The sequence below is a fragment of the Sminthopsis crassicaudata genome, chromosome 4, assembly GCF_048593235.1.
Source record: "Sminthopsis crassicaudata isolate SCR6 chromosome 4, ASM4859323v1, whole genome shotgun sequence".
Lineage (NCBI taxonomy): Eukaryota > Metazoa > Chordata > Mammalia > Dasyuromorphia > Dasyuridae > Sminthopsis > Sminthopsis crassicaudata.
The window spans coordinates 352,574,122-352,591,260 of record NC_133620.1 but is presented as its reverse complement, the minus strand read 5'-3'; the positions used below and the strand labels follow the sequence as shown (position 1 = coordinate 352,591,260).

General features: G+C 43.9%; 1 protein-coding gene across 1 annotated transcript; it reads left to right on the top strand.

Moving 5' to 3' along the window:
• The first annotated feature begins 6,984 nt into the window (after positions 1-6,984).
• KRT19 (keratin 19) lies at positions 6,985-11,762 on the top strand. The gene is made up of 6 exons (XM_074261489.1): positions 6,985-7,525; positions 8,783-8,865; positions 9,101-9,257; positions 9,787-9,948; positions 10,087-10,212; positions 11,358-11,762. Exons 1-6 carry the CDS (start codon positions 7,103-7,105, stop codon positions 11,607-11,609), a joined length of 1,203 nt encoding a protein of 400 aa, XP_074117590.1. The 5' UTR covers positions 6,985-7,102; the 3' UTR covers positions 11,610-11,762.
• The last annotated feature ends 5,377 nt before the right edge of the window (positions 11,763-17,139 follow it).

The following is a 17,139-nucleotide window of genomic DNA, read 5'->3' as shown; positions in this document are numbered from 1 at the left end:
TTAGGGTAGGAATTCTAGGAATTAGGTTTTTTTTTTAAATCACTTATTACTATGTTCTGGGGATCCCCCCCAAAAAGAGGCAAAAACACTTTAACATAGAGAATAAGTTATCTAAAGAAGAAATTAAACTTTTTTCTTTTTCTTTTTTTTTTTTTTTTTTTTTTTTTTTGAGGCTGGGGTTAAGTGACTTGCCTAGGGTCACACAGTTAGGAAGTGTTAAGTGTCTGAGATAAGATTTGAACTCTGGTCCTCCTGAATTCAAGGCTGGTGCTCTATCCACTGCACCACTTAGCTGCCCCCAGAAGAAATTAAACTTAAATCTTGACTCCAAGTCATGCTGGTGGTGATCCAATACCCTGCCTAAGTTCACCTTACTCTGCAAGGTATAGGCAGTTCCATGTCTGCCAACCAAATCTAAGAGGTTTGGGAGCTAGGGGGAGAGGAGTTCCAAAGGAATAGGCATTCCATTAGAATAAGGTTCTTAACCTTTTCTGCATGTTGTAGCCCCTTCACCAGTCTGGTGAAACATATAGCTTTCTTCTCAGAATGATGTTTTTAAATATTTGAAAGGAATGCTCCATTTTACTTACAGTTTAATTTGAATAAAAATATTTTTTCCATTTAAACTCTCAGAGGTTTAAAAATCTATCTAAGGCTCCTTTAGGGGTGTGAGCATGCAGGTTAAGAATCCCTATATTATAAATTAAGACAACTCTGAAATACCACTACACACCTTTCAGATTGGCTAAGATGACAGGAAAAGATAATTACGAATGTTGGAGGGGATGTGGGAAAACCAGGATACTGATAACATTGTTGGTGGAGTTGTGAATATATCCAGCCATTCTGGAACTATGCTCTAAAAGTTATCAAACTGTGCGTATCTTTTGATCCAGCAGTGTTTCTACTGGGCTTATATCACAAAGAGATCTTAAGGAAGGGAAAGGGACCCATGTGTGCAAAAATGTTTGTGGCAGCCCTTTTTGTAGTGTCAAGAAACTGGAAACTGAATGGATTCCCATCAATTGGAGAATGACTGAATAAGGTATGGTACATAAATATTATGGAATATTATTGTTCTGTAAGAAACAACCAACAGGATGATTTCAGAGAGACCTGGAGAGACTTACATGAACTGGGGCTAAGTGAAATGAGCAGAACCAGGAAATCATTATACATGGCAACAAGAAGACTATACAATGATCAATTCTGATGGATGAGGCTCTCTTCAACAATGAGATGATTCAAACCAGTTCCAATTGTTCAGTGATGAAGAGAGCCATCCACGCCCAGAGAGGAGACTATGGGGACTGAGTGTGGATCACAACATAATATTTTCACTCTTTTTGTTGTTGTTTGCTTGCATTTTATTTTGCTTCTCTCTCTCTCTCTCTCTCTCTCTCTCTCTCTCTCTCTCTCTCTCTCTCTCTCTCTCTCTCTCTCTCTCTCTCTCCTGGTTTGATTTGATTTTTCTTGTGCAGCATGATAAATCTGTATGCCTATATTGGATTTAACATATATTTTTATCATGTTTAACATATATTGGACTACTTGCTATTTAAGGGAGGATGTGGGGGGTGGGGGAAAATGAAACAAAAAGGTTGTGCAAGGGCTAATGGTGAAGAATTGTCCACGGATGTATTTAGAAAAATACAAAGCTTTAATAATTAAAAAAAAAAAAAAAAAAGAATCCCTACATTAGAATGCATTGAGATTCTTTAGGACAAAGGACCAAGGGTTTTTTTTTTTTTTGTTTGTTTGTTTGTTTTGTTTTTCACATCCTTAATTCATATGCTTAATTTAAATGCTTATTGACAGACTCGTAGTAACTTGGGGCAGAGACTTTTCCAGAGAGAGACATGTTCTGTCTGATCATCCCTAAATTTCCCTTTTTCGTCCTGGCTCTGTGCTTGCCTCCTCTCTTCTTCCCATAGAATAAGAAGAGAGCTCTGAGTGACTCCAGGCACGCACACACAGTTTAGGTAAGTTTAGGGAAGCTTAGAGAGAGAGTTAAGCTCTGGAAAAGTCACTGAATCTGTAGCCAAAGGGCTTGCTCCAGTCCCTGCCTAATCTAGCTAGAGAATGTGGCTCTTGGCTGAGAGGCTGGTGTGAGCCACACCTTCTCCTAGCGCTGGCCCAGGGCAGCAGCTGGGGTCCTTCTTTCCTGACCATCTTCTTCTTCCCTTTCAGTGCTTCTCTCCTCTCCCCGCCACCCCCAACGATTTTGGCTCCAGATTCTAGTTAGGCTGGTTTTTCCCCTCTGGAGGCTGTAAAAGGACAGTGGGAGCCTTCCCCGACATCACCAGCTCCCCTTCCCCTGAGTCAATTGTGTCTTTTTACTGGAAACGACACTGATCTGCTTGGAAGGTGGAGTGAGGGCAGCCCCACCCAGAGCACACAACCAGAGTGTAGCCGGTCACAAGGACAGGACAGGGGACAGGAAGGGGACTGAGGGACTTCAAGACAATAGTGGACTATAACCTGGTGTGTAGCCTTCTCCATCACTCTTTGGAGGGGAGAGGAGGGGAGGGAAAGGAACATAGCAATGGCTTGAAGCCCCTGAACATTCTAACATTCTGTATATTGTCCTATGAGTGTCTGGTGCTCTAAAAGCTGAACAAACACTGCTCTGGTGACAGAGACTTCTTTAGAGAACAGAAGCATAGGGATAGGAGTATAGGGAATGAATGAAGAGATGAAAAAGCATTTATTAAGCACGAGCTATGTGCCAAGGGCAGCTAGGTAGTTCAGTGAATAGAGTGCTGGGTCTTAATCAGGAAGACCTGAATTCAAATATGACTTCAAACACTAGCTGTATGACCCTGGGCAAATCACTTCACACTATTTGTCTCAGTTTCCTCATCTGTAAAATAAATCTGAAAAAGAAATGGCAAATCACTTTTCCACTTCATGACCCTAAATATGATCATGAAAGGTGGGATATAACTGAATTACTGAACCAATAACAAGTGCCAACTGTCATGCTAAGCACAGGAGATACAAATATACATGAAAGGGTAGTGTGTGGGCTGTGCTCACACATGAATGCATGGCTATGTGAGTGAAGGGAGGGGACAGATGATTTGAAAGTAGGATCAAAGATTTGTCAGTAAGTAGGTGAGGAGGTCTGGGGAATCAAGGACAAGGCACCCTTGATGACATCAAATTATTACTACTATTATCAATTCTTATGGCTAAAGATAAGTGACTTTAATACCCACGGACTTCCAAGGAAGTCCCTCCCTCCCTCCAATTCTATTTCCTTCCACCTTAGGGACTAGGACTTCCTTCCATGACTTTCTCCTCCAGTCTTATGTCCCCATTCTTTTTTTTTTTTAAATTTAATTTAATTTAATTTTATTTTTTTATTCATTTTTCCAAATTATCCCCTCCCTCCCTCCACTCCCTCCCCCCATGGCAGGTAATCCCATACATTTTACATGTGTTACAATATAACCTAGATACAATATATGTGTGTAAATACCATTTTCTTGTTGCACATTAATTATTAGCTTCTGAAGGTATAAGTAACCTGGGTAGATAGACAGTAGTGCTAACAATTTACATTCGCTTCCCAGTGTTCCTTCTCTGGGTGTAGCTGTTTCTGTCCATCATTGATCAACTGGAAGTGAGTTGGATCTTCTTTATGTTGAAGATTTCCACTTCCATCAGAATACATCCTCATACAGTATTGTTGTTGAAGTGTACAGCGATCTTCTGGTTCTATTCATTTCACTCAGCATCAGTTGATTTAAGTCTCTCCAAGCCTCTCTGTATTCCTCCTGCTGGTCATTTCTTACAGAGCAATAATATTCCATAACCTTCATATACCACAATTTACCCAACCATTCTCCAATTGATGGACATCCATTCAACTTCCAGTTTCTAGCTACAACAAAAAGAGCTGCCACAAACATTTTGGCATTATGTCCCCATTCTTTAAACTGTGAGTGACTTTTCTTTAAGAATGAGAGAGGACCTCCCTCATTCTTAAGCCTTCCCTCCATCCCAACCCTTAATTCCTTTCTCAATAGCTTATCCTTTGGCATCTCATTCTAAGTCCATTTTTTGGCAATTTCACCTTTGTAATATCTCTCCTATAAGCCTCCATCTTTCCTCTGACATTTTATCCATTACTTTGGTGTAGGCCTTCATGATCTTACATTTGAATTACTGCAATAGCCTATTTATTCGAAAACTTGCACAAATGTCCATTCTCCCTTTAGCAGCTTAAGTGCTTTTCCTAAAACACAGATCTTCTCATATCATCTCTCTTGAAAAATTCCAGTTTCTACCTATCATCTCCAGTATCAATTACAAAATCCTCTGGTGGGCTTTCAAAGTCTTTCATAGCCTCGCTCCCGATCCCCAATTCCAGTCTTCTTACATTTTACATTCCTCATACTCTTTGAGGAGTCTTTGAGGAGGATTTCTTAAATCTTATATCTCCTTTGACCTAATGACCTGGCCATTCCATAAACATGACGCTCCATCTCTTTACTCTGGGCGGTTTTTTTGAGCATCCCCCACTCTTGGAATGTTCTCCTTACTCATCTCTGCCTCTCGGCTTCTTCAAATTTCAGCTAAAATCTCACTTTGTACAGAAAACCTTTCATGCCTTCCCATTAATTCTCATGCCTTCTCTCTGTCAAGGATTTCTTTTCTTTTCCTTTTAAGGCAATTGGGATTAAGTGCCCAGTGTGCGAGTGTCTGAGGAGAATCTGAATCCAGGTCCTCCTGACTCCAGAGCCATGTTCTATCTATTCTGCAACCTAGCTGCCCTTCTGTAAAGTATGTCCCTATCTTGTTTGTATACTCTCTTTCCACCTAATTCCTTCAGAGCAAGGACCGTTTTACCTTTCTTTGTGTTCCTCAGTGCCTAGTACTGTGTCTGGCATATAGTAAGTAGGTGGTTAATAAATGTTTCTTGACTGACTGACTTCGTCTCAAACATAGAAACCTTTTCCAAGTCCTTTCTCAATATTTCTTTCTTTATCTCAGGAGTCAGATTTCTGCCACTAATCAGTTATGTACACTCTTAGGAACTGGATGATACCTAAATTCTCCCTTCCAAACAGCCTTCAATTCTTTCACTCCATTTCATTCCCTGCAAGGACTATGACCTTTTCATTGAGTGCCTCTCTCTACCAGGGAACAATATCTTCAATCACAGGCTTCTTCTTACTAGAGACTTTGGACTTCCGAAGTCATTCTAAAAATTAGAACTCTGCCCTAAGTGGGGTAACAAGCAAGGTACCCTTGGATCCTTGATGGGTAGGAATCAAGGCTTCTCTATCTAACTTCCAGAAGAACTTGGGCAGGATGTTGTTCTTTTGATTTGCCAAATGTCCTAGAAAAGTTAGGGAGCAGGTCTACATCCACCCAGTATGTTAGGGGAAGGCCCAGTTAATCTAGCTTACTATCCACCTCTTGCTGCCCCCCTAGGACTCTCCCTGAAGGAACTGCAGCATACAGGATCTTTTTCAGGCAGTTGGGGAAATTGCTTCCTGCAGTTCCTATGAGGGAATTCTCTCTTGAAGTTCCAGGACTGAGAGAAGGTTCAAAGACTGGAATTTAGGAACTCGTTTTAAGTGGAGATGGAGGTGGGATCCGGGAAAACAGTGGAAATGATCTTTTTTTCTCATTCCAACAGTTCTTGGCCTCAGCTTTTTCAAACTGTTCTGATTTCCCATTAGGCCCTGAAAAGGTGGCTATGGTAACTATCTGACCAGCAAATCTCTAGGGGCTTGGCCCAGGAAGAGATAAGGGAAGGAGTGACGCATACATGGTGCCAGAAGGGTTCAGGCGGCTAAAGCCTTTGTGAAAGAGCCAGGGGCCCTCGCCCAGTACCCCCTAACTTCACAGACTTGCCTGGACCCCTTAGACCTCTGCCCCATTTCTGCCCTCTGCTCCCCTCACTCTCTTTTGCCCTGAATGACCACCTTCTGGGTTCTTACAAGGAAGCCTTTCTCTGATTTAAAAGAACTGGGAATTGGCTGGGGGAGGGGGAATGCAGTAAGGTATTCCTGGGCAGGGAAACTGTTTACTTTAGGACGATCTCAGGGATGGGGGTGAATGTGGGGGCAGAGCCATCAGAATTTGTTTGTTGGGGAGGGAGTATAGTATTGTCTGAAGTCTACTCCTAAATTGGAATTCAGGTGGCAGTGGGACTCCTGAAGGGATGGGGAATGTCACACATTCATGGAAAGAGCAATGGATTTAAAATCCAAGGATGGGGTGTGTGTGGTAAACTCTGGTATCTATCACTATCTCGGTGTCTTTGGACCTTCGATTCATCATCTGTAAAAAAGAAAGGATGGATGACAAGACTTTTAAAGTTCCTTCTGTCTCCAAATCTGTGACCTTATGAGCCTGTTCTCCCACCATCCTTTCTGTTAACACCCCCCACCCCTACTTCCAGTCCAAGTACCAGCAAGAATAGAAGTGAGATTTGTAGGGCTAGAAGGGCTGACTTGGGGCCATGAGAGCCTTGGGGAGGGGAGTCGAGTGTTAGTGTTATTTAAAGAGGAGGATCCTGTGGTCTGGAGAGACTGGGAAAAAGGGTTCCCAACTGCATCAAACTGGGGTGGGTAAAGATTGCCCAGTGAACAGCCCAGCACCCTGCTGAAGCTGGCTCCAGGTGCAGGGCCCTGAATAGTCCCTAATGGGGCTGGCATAGGAATAAGGTGGGGCCCCTTTGTCTCCAGAGAATAGCAGAAGTCGTGCGGTTCCCAGCAGACTCTCTCTCTCCCACCTTCCCCCTCCCCCGCCCCTTTCCATTGTACCTTGGTTGGGGGTAGGGAAGGAGGAGGATCTGGGTACGGGGGATCTGAGATGGGGGTGGAGGGCAGTTGGGAGTGTGTGGGGGGAGAATGGAGGGGTTGTTCTGGGTGTGTCTGAACTTAGGACTGACCAATAGGGAAAGGGCATGTTTACACTCTGCAGCCAGGAAATTCCTCAGGGCTCAGATATCGCCTCTGACACCACCCACCGAGCCCAGCCATAAAAAGAGGCAGGTGAGGTCCTCTGTACTTTCCGCTCCAACTTCCGAGCACTCAGCTGTCCTCCAGGGTCCGAGCCTCCAGCCTCCCAGGCCATCGCCATGACTTCCTACAGCTACCGCCAGTCATCCTCCACCTCCACCATGGGGCTGGGGAGCAACAACTCTGTGCGCTTTGGAAGCGGGGCCGCGTTCCGGGCGCCCAGCATCCACGGAGGCTCCGGGGGCCTGGGGGTGTCCGTGTCCCGCTTTGTCTCCTCGGGCGTGAGTGGGAGCTACGGGGGCAGTGGCAGCAGCTTCAGCCTGAGCTGTGGGGGAACCGACGGACTCCTGGCGGGCAACGAGAAGATCACCATGCAGAACCTCAACGACCGCCTGGCCTCCTACTTGGACAAGGTGCGTGCCCTGGAGGAAGCCAACTGCGACCTGGAGGTGAAGATCCGGGAGTGGTACCAGAAGCAGGGCCCTGGACCCGCCCGGGACTACAGCGGCTACATGAAGACTATCGAGGACCTCCGCGATCAGGTAAAGGACATAGTGGGGGACTGGATTCTCTGCTCCGGGCCCTGAGGCCAGGAGACTGCCGGCTCCTGGAGCTACTGCACCTGCTGCCGCTGGCCCGGGGCTAGCCGGGGAGGAAGGCGTGGTCTCTGGGGAACCTGCAGAAGGAGCAGTGGTTCGCCACACCCAGGCACCCTGCCTCCGGTCCCTGGAGCGGCTCGGGAGCCTAGGGAGGGGACGCAGAGAGGGGGAACGAAGCAGGAAGGAGCCTCAGAGGCTCTAGGCAGCCAGCACTTATTAAGCATCTGTGCTTACAAATGGAATGGTGGGATGGGGAGCCAGGAATGACTGGATGCCAGCCTGGCTTGTGCCCCATACTGTCCGGGTGACCCTGGGAGAAGCCCAACCTGGTGCCACAACTTTAAACTGCAGAGCCCGTGCTGCTGTATCGGTGCTGGCAGAGGGGGAATCTCTCACCATTAGTACAATGAGAGGCCTGTGCTTTTTTTAAAGCACAAAGGATATAAGGAAAAAAAAAAAAAGACAAGTTTTCCTCATTTTATAAATGAAAACTGGGGCATTAAGAGACGAAATTATTTGTTCTGGAAAGCTGATAATTCATTGAGGGAGGTCTCAAGTCAGCTGCTGAGAACAGTCAAGAGCAAACAGTAAAAACTTAAAAGTAAAAACTTTTTGTACCTTTTTATGCCCAGGGGCATAAAAAGCTTGGACTGGCTGTCCTTCCTGGAGTTTACTGTCTACCTATATGCAAAGTGAATGGTTTAAAGAACACTCTTCGGGACCAGACCCATAATTTTATTGACATAGATTATTCTCATTGTGATAATCAATTCAGATTGGTAACTGCTCTGATATTTAGAAAGCTGTCTGGTGTCACTGAGAGGCATCAAGGGTCACACAGTTAATATGCAGTGGAGATGGAAATTGAACCCAGCTTTCTAATTATAAGATCAGCTCTTCAGTTTCTAAGAGAGACTATCTCTTGTAAGCATTTAAGATAAGGATTCAGATATATGGAAATATAGTTGATAAATATGCAAATACATATAATAATTTGTGTTGATTTTGTGTTGTGTATGTACATATGTTTATATGTATATAAAATTCATAGTTCTAAGGTTAAAAACCTCTGATCTAGTCTAACCCCCTCATTTTATAGATGAGCTATCTGGGAGTGGTTAGAGTGATTTCTGGAAGCTTGTCTAGAATGGCCTAGGCAGTGATTGCAGGTTCAGTCTGTAACTATATTCTGTCTTCCAGATTCTTGGCGCCACTATTGAGAACTCCAAGATTGTTCTGCAAATTGACAATGCTCGGCTGGCTGCGGATGACTTCCGAACCAAGTGAGTGCCTCTGCTGCTCAGGGGTGGGTACAGGGAGCCACAGAATGTCCAAAGGAGCAGGGTATGGAGGGAAGAGTTCTACCTCCCTTATTCTTGCAAGATTATCTCCCAAGATTCTTGAACTCTATGAAAGTAGGGAGAACCCTGACAAACTGGGGAATATCACTTCTTGGAAGCAGATATAATACTCTTCCTTTCTTCTCATCCTTATTATTTTACCTGTTTCCTTTGTAAGGTTTGAGACAGAGCAGGCCCTGCGTCTCAGTGTGGAGGCTGACATCAACGGCCTGCGCAGGGTGCTTGATGAGTTAACCCTGGCTAGAACTGACCTAGAGATGCAGATTGAAGGCCTGAAGGAGGAACTGGCCTATCTCAAGAAGAACCATGAAGAGGTAAGGGCTAATCTAGGTCTCTCCTGAATACCTTTCCCTATACCCCATCCACTGAGATTTCTTGGTATCTTGGGTACCTAGTCTCCCATCCCAAGGGCTGATGACCTCCTGAATTCAAGGCTGGTGCTCTATCCACTGCACCACCTGGCTGCCCCCTCAGCATATATTTTAAAAGCCCCCAACTTTTCGAAGCCTCTTTTCCTGATATGATCACACTCCCTGAATAACCCTGAGCACCATCAAGGAAAGAGGTAGAGCTCCATAGATGGTAATTATTGTGTCCATTCAGGAAGGACATATTGACACTAAGGCTAGAATCTAGATTAAAATTACCCTGAAACATCAGTTGTATTGTATAGTGAGAGAAAAGTTTTCAATTTGAAAATAGCAGACTGAATTCAAATGTAGTTTTATCACTTAGGAGTTAGCTCGAATGAGCTTAGGGAAGCCCCAATCCCCACCCCTCAGTCCCTCCCTCCCCTGACCACAGTTCAGCCAGGTAAGTGTAGTTCCTTGTGTGTCTTTTCAGGAAATGAGTGCCCTGAGTGGGCAGATAGGAGGCCAGGTGAGCGTGGAGGTGGACTCTGCACCAGGCATTGACTTGGCCAAGATCCTGAATGACATGAGAAGCCAATATGAAGCCATGGTTGAGAAGAACAGGAATGATGCAGAAGCTTGGTTCACCACGAAGGTAAAGAAGAATTTTTGGGGCAAAGAGCAGAGTGTTGTGTGGGAGAAGAATTCTAGTCTTGGCAGTATTAAGGTCTGGACTATTTATTCCCCTGAAAGTCTTTCCTAAAAACTCATTTCCTGGTTTTCCTCATTTCAGACAGAAGAACTGAATAGAGAAGTAGCGGTCCATTCAGAACAGCTCCAGACCAGCAAGACTGAAGTCACTGACCTCCGGCGGACCCTTCAGGGGCTAGAAATTGAGCTGCAGTCTCAGCTCAGCATGGTATGTACAGCCTTAGCTCTTGGGTGATCCACACTCAGCCCTTATTTCTGGAAGGGACAATTTCTAGTGATCCCTAAGCCTGGGTATCTAGGAACCTAAGCAGGACTGGACTTTATAAACTGTTCTCTATATCATTTGTTTTAAAACAAGTAATCCTGGCTATGTCCATGTCTCCATCATCCACTTTTTCTATTGGAGTTGGTACAATTAGCCAAAACTTTCCACCAATCCCTTTTCAACTTTTCTTTTTCTTTTTTAATTTTTATTTTCTCCACCTATATGTAAAAACATTTTTTTTGGTTATACATGCATTTTCCTTCCTTCCTTCCTTCCTTCCTTCCTTCCTTCCTTCCTTCCTTCCTTCTTTCTTCCCTTTCTCCCTCCCTCCTTTCTTTCTTTCTTTCTTTCTTTCTTTCTTTCTTTCTTTCTTTCTTTCTTTCTTTCTTTCTTTCTTTCTTTCTTTCTTTCTTTCTTTCTTTCTTTCTTTCTTTCTTTCTTTCTTTCTTTCTTTCTTTCTTTCTTTCTTTCTTTCTTCCTTCCTTCCTTCCTTCCTTCCTTTCTTTCTTCCTTCCTTTCTTTCTTTCTCTCTTTTCCTTCCTTCCTTCCTTCCTTCCTTCCTCTCTTTTCCTTCCTTCCTTCCTTCCTTCCTTCCTTCCTTCCTTCCTTCCTTCCTTCCTTCCTTCCTTCCTTCCTTCCTTCCTTCCTTCCTTCCTTCCTTCCTTCCTTCCTTCCTTCCTTCCTTCCTTCCTTCCTTCCTTCCTTCCTTCCTTCCTTCCTTCCTTCCTTCCTTCCTTCCTCCCTCCCTCCCTCCCTCCCTCCCTCCCTCCTTTTTTTACCTATTTCCTTATGGATCAAGTTGGGAAAGAAAAATCAGAACAAAAGGGAAAAACCAGGAGAGAGAGAAAAAAAAAAAAAAAACAGAAGAAAAAGAACAATAAAAGCAAGTATAGTATGTGTTGATTTATATTCAGTCTCCATAGTTCTCTCTTTGAATGCAAATGGTCTTTTCCCTCCAAGGTTTATTGAGATTGCCTTGGATCACTGAACTACTGAAAAGAACCAACCTTGTGCATAATCTTGCTGTTGCTATGTACAATGTTTTTCTGATTGGGCTTGGCTTTTCAATTTTTCTTTTCTCTTTTTAGAAAGCGGCTCTTGAAGGCACACTAGCGGAAACAGAAGCCCGTTATGGGGCCCAGCTGTCACAGATACAGGTCATCATCAGCAACATTGAGGCTCAGCTGAGTGACATCCGAGCAGACACAGAGCGCCAGAACCAGGAATACCTGCTCCTCATGGATATCAAGAGCCGGCTGGAGCGGGAGATCTCTACCTACCGTAGCCTGCTTGAAGGCCACGATGGCCAAGACACTAATGTATGCCAAAAAGCTGTCTGAATCATAGGAGGGTCCTGCAGGGAGAGTCCTGGGTACAGGGCCCTCTGGAGGAGTGCTGAGGAAGCAGCCAAGTGAGGATGTCTGGGTGGGAGAGGGTAGCATTCTGGTTGTATTCCCATCTACCCCCTAATAAAACTTCTGATTTTGAGGAAATGATGTTTGGTCTAGTTTCTTTGGGATGGGTCTAGTCTTAATTCCCATTGGTATCTCCTTTAAAATTTCCTTTTTCCCTTCCTCTTTCTCTTTTTTCCTCCCTTCTCTTTTCCCCTTCCTCCAGTCTTTTCTCTCCTTTTCCTCCACTTTCTCTTCTTATTTCTCTTTTCCTCTCTCCTTTTTTGCTATCTCTCTTTTCCTTCATTTCTTTTCTACCTCCTTCCTTTTAGGAGTATTCATGCTTCCTGAGCTTAGAAATGATTTCTATGGAGACCTCTAAGATCTTTCCATTTCTGTGTGCTGAACCAGGCACAAGAAAGGAGTTCTTTGGATACATTGCTTGTCCCCTTCCATCAGGCTTCACAATGTTTACTACTTGTTTTTTTTTTTTTTTTGGTGGGGGGGAGACAACTGGGCTTAACAACAGGGTCACACAGCCAGGAAGTGTTAAGTGTCTGAGATCACATTTGAATTCAGGTCCTCCTGACTTCAGGGCCAGTGTTCTATCTACTGTGGCATTCATCTGCCCCCAGAACATTTTCTATAGCATATTGGAATTGATAGTGTTCATACCTTGGGGTAAGTCCCCTGCTTCTGTTCCTCCTGCTCACTACCCCACATTGTTCATCTTGATCTTTTCCTACTTTTATTTTTTTATAACTCATAAATGTAATTTGCAAAATCTGACAAATACAATTCAATTAAATAAGCATTAAGTACAAAACATGCTAATTGATCCTGGGGATTTATTTTGTCAGACCTGTGATTTCCTCAGTGTGAAGGGCTCCCAATGTGGAAACTCCCTTTCCTGGTGCAAGTTGGAAATTTGTTCATAACTTAGCTTAAGAGAGCTCCTTCAGGCACTGGGGAGAGGGTAGAATTAAATTATGTACCCATTGCCTATGCCCAAAATCTGGATCTGAACTTAAAACTTCAAAGTAGATTCACTTATACATTACATTATTGCCTTTTATACACTGAGGTAACAAAAAAAAAATAAACTTCACAGCTTTCTGACCCCAAATATTCAACTAGGAGTATTAGCTATGTAATACGTAATAAGTAAATGAAGAAGTAAATATAAGATAATATGAAGAGGGGTTGAGTAATATGTAGGGCAATGAGGAAAAACTTCCTGGAGAAGGAAGTTAGGGGTTTTTAACAGCTGGAAAGGTAGAAGGAGTGCATCTAGGAGAGGGAGGGTTACCAGGTACAAAGCCACCTGCTGAGATAAGAGAGAGGAAGTAGAATTTTGAGTTCAGTGAATGAGTTTGTCCAGTTACAAAAAGGAACAATGCTAGATAAACCTAGCAAGGGCAGGCTAGAACCAGATTGTGAATGGTTTTAAATGATGGATTGATGAGTTTGTATGTTATCTGGGAGTCATTAGGGAGCCATTGAAATTTCTTGACCAAGAGAATGACATGGTCTGACCCTTGCTTTAGGAAGATTATTCTGGCAGCTATGTGCATGAATGTGTGTGTGTGTGTGTGTGTGTGTGTGTGTGTGTGTGTGTGTGTGTGTGTAAGAGAGAGAGAGAGAGAGAGAGAGAGAGAGAGAGAGAGAGAGAGAGAGAGAGAGAGAGAGAGAGACAGAGACAGAGACACAGAGAGAGAGAGACAGAGACAGAGACACAGAGAGAAACACAGAGAGAAACTAAGACAGAGAGAGACAGAGAAAGGGGGGAGGGAAGGAGAAGGAGGGAGGGATTCAGAGAGAGACAGGGAGAGAGAATAAAGAAGGGAGGGAGGAAGGGATGGAAAGAGAGAGGGAGAGGGATAGGAGGAGAGAGGGAGGGTGAGAGAAAGAAGGAGAGGGAGGGAAAGGAAAGGGGAGGGAGGGATGGAAGAAGGGAGAGAGAGAGAGAGAGAGAGAGAGAGAGAGAGAGAGAGAGAGAGAGAGAGAGAGAGAGAGAGAGAGAGAGAGAGAGAGAGAGAGAGAGAGAAACCTATTTGAAGTCTCTTGCGGTTGTCCAAAATGGTGATTAGGGTCAGAACAAGTGTTATTTTTCTGAGGAGAGATCTCAAAAGACAGACAATCAACAAACATTTATTAAGCACCAAATCTTTGTGGAGGCACTATGTTAAACACTGGATATACAAAGAAAGCCCGAAATCGCGACTTCCCTTATAAAGCATATGTATTTTAATAAGGGAGAAAACATGCAAATAATTATATAAAGATTATGAGAGGAGAAAGGCAATAGCAGCTGGGGATAGGATGTAGTTTTTGGATGTAGAGTTGACTAAATTTAGCAGCTGATTAGGTACTGGGACTAAGGGAGAGAAAAGAGAGGAAATTAGGTCAACATACCAGTTTGGAGGGATTAAAAAGACAACTTGGGTCCCCAGGGACCTTTGAGGTTTGTGGTCAAACCAAGCCAGGCTGCAGGGAATAAAGAGGCTTGTGTACTCAAGGTGAAGTTAGAAAATTTTGCCCGTGTGAACTTTGAAGGGAGTGCCATAGAGATGAGAATTTTATGGCATTAAAAGGCATGACTTTGAAAAATGGAAAGTTAAAGTGTCCTTGTTCTCCCCTGCCCTCCCTGTGCTCTTTTTTGGAGGGTATCCTGGCCAGCTGCCAACATGGGTTACCCCCAGTTAAGAGTCGAGGTTCGTTTTGGCATTTGGGAAAAATGCCAGTAATGTGGCTGCCAATTCACCAGCAACATAGTGGAAGCAGTTCTTCCAGATTAGGGAGAACAAGGATCTCTCCCCTTTAACCACCCCCTCCCGCCCCAGGCTCCCAGTCAGTCTCCTGCTAGGATCCAGCTGCTTGCCTAAGGACTGAAGGCCCATAATCTAACCCCTCCCAGGCCCCTGGGCTGATGTCTGGGTCTAATGCCAGCTGGGGAATATAGGAACACAAACTTCCTGGTATAAAGTGTCCCTATTGGTGTAGGATTCTGCACCCATGCTGTATAACTAAGTTGCCAAGTAACAGTGCCAATTAAGGGTGAATAAAAGAAGACATTTTCCCCTGTTTGCAAGGTGCAGGCTAAGCACACAGCTCTGATTCTTTGGCCTGGAGAGGACAATGAGGAGCCAGGAGAGAGGAAGGAGAGGGACTGAGGGAGCTTCTACTTTTCTGCTGGTGCTGTATAGAAAACTAGCCAGACAACCAACCAATCAAACAATCAAAGAACCTATTTGAGATCTGGAAAGTATTGTTCAGTCACGGTCTACTCTTCATGACTCCATGTGGTGTTTTCTTGACAAAGATTCTTAAGTGAGTTGCTATTTCCTTCTTCAGCTCATTTTACAGATGAGGAAACTGAGGCACACAGGGGGAAGTGACTTGCCCAGGATGACACAACTAGAGTCAGAGACTGGATTTGATCTTAGGAAGATGAATCTTCTTGACTCCAGTTCTGGTACTCTCTCTACTGAGACAATTCCCCCTCCTTTCTTCCCAGATAAATTCTCAGAAAACCTCCTTGAGCCATACAAGACTTCATCTTTTAGGTTGCAACTGCTAGGTTTTGAAGGGTCAGTCCCCTTTCTCTGGAAAATCTGGCTCTAGCCCACGACACTGCAGAAACTCTCCCCTCATCTACCTGTCACCTCCTGGTATGTGACTCCAGGGGTGTGGTTTGGGTACACAGGGCAGGGCTCTAGGGCTGCAGAACCCCCTTTTGTGTGGGGGTGGGTGAGCAGTGGGCTCAGATTTACCCACTGAATTGCCTCCAATCTCTAGTAACTGAATCAGCTTCAAAAGATAACTGGTGACAAAAGTAGGAGCCCCAGAGGCAGTAACCGCATACTAAAGATGCTTCCAGGAAGTAGTCACTGCCAGGAGATCTTAGGGAGAGGATCCAGTTGGTTTTAATTAAGCAGCAGGCCTCCAGAGAGTCTGCCAGGGTTGTAGGGTGTTTGTTATGGAGTTTAGTGACCATGAAAGGGTCTGAGATTGGAGCCTAGCCTGGGCCAAAGGAAGTTTGATTGTCTCTTACTTTTAGCCTTTGAAATGGAGGGGCTCTCCTCCAGGTATGTGCTGGTTAATGTTTAATACTCTGAGGAAAAAAAAAAAGTTCTCAACATGCTTTTAAGTTTAATTTGCAATATTAACTTCTCAATTTCCTAAAAAGAAATATAAAATATAGTATAAAATATAAACATAATATGATATATAAAGGGAATATAAATAAAACAATTGTTTTGTTGTAGGTTTGTTGCTGTCTGGTGTAAATGTTCACCCTGAAAATTTAGCAATGGCTTTCTGCAGCAGGTTTGAGCTGGTTCTGACATACCCTGGCTCCTGTCTGTACCCCTTGACTAGGGAGCCTCACCCATATCTTCAGCACAAAGAAGCTATTTTCAGGGACACCAGTATCTCTGGATTGGGGGAACAAAGTTTTCTCTCTCTCCTCTTTAAAAAAAGGGAGAATTTTCCCTCCTTGTGCCCTTTAGAGGGACTGTCCCAAGCCTGGGAGGGGGATTGATTTGAGAGAAAGAGAGATTGGGCTGGGGTCCAGTCATTCTTTCCCGCAGGCCCAGAGAGAGATGTGAATGTGATAATTGCTGGGCCCATAATGTCTGTGGAAGCTTTAATGAGCTCTGGCTGTGATCTTGGGTTTGATTATTTTTCTTTCCCTGGAAGAGACACTACCCTACCACTTTCTCACTTACAATATGCCACTGTCTGGTTCTCCCAGTGCCAAGAAAGGAAAAACACAAAGAGAATTATGGCTGCTGGAAGATCCTGGTCATTCTTTTTTTTCCTGCACTGAAATCTGTGGTGAGATGGATAGGATAATGGAGAGCAAAGTCCTGGGAGCCCAATCTCCTCTTCTCTTCTCTGGGGTGGGATATGCAATTTAGCTATACTCCATGCTGTCCTTGCTGAGTGTTTGTCCTTATCTGTCATGAGATCCTTCTAGGTTCCTTTCAACAAACATTTATTAAACACCTATTGTATACCAGGTCCCCTGTACTGTTGATACAAAGGGAAAAAAGGAATCAATTTCTACTCTCAAGAAGCTTACTCTCTACTTTATGTATGTATAAATATAGCATACCATAGCAGTAGTTTGATATAATATAAGGATATTTATTCTGTTATTAAGAGAGCTGGGATTCATATCCTGCCCTTGACCTTATCCTCTCTTTACTCTCTTGGGCCTCAGTTTCTCCATCTGTAAAATGAAGGGAGATTGGACTAGGTGGTTTCTAAAATGTTTCCTTCCAGTACTAGAACTATGCTCCCAAATTAGGACTAATAATACTTTCTTTATTACCCTCCTTCTTGGTGCTGTGCCTGGCACACAGTAAGTACTTAATAAGTGTTTATTGATGGACTGCTTCTCTGAGCTGGCTCAACTGAGTAGCTACAGATGGGTGACTACTCTCCAGTGCTAGCTTGTACTTTGTGTCTAAAA

Bases quoted from the DNA above. Each gene is read 5' to 3' on its own strand.
- KRT19 (XM_074261489.1), top strand. From the start codon at position 7,103: ATGACTTCCTACAGCTACCGCCAGTCATCCTCCACCTCCACCATGGGG. The intron at 7,526-8,782 runs GTAAAGGACATA...TCTGTCTTCCAG, and splicing joins TCGAGGACCTCCGCGATCAG to ATTCTTGGCGCCACTATTGA. The intron at 8,866-9,100 runs GTGAGTGCCTCT...TTCCTTTGTAAG, and splicing joins GCGGATGACTTCCGAACCAA to GTTTGAGACAGAGCAGGCCC.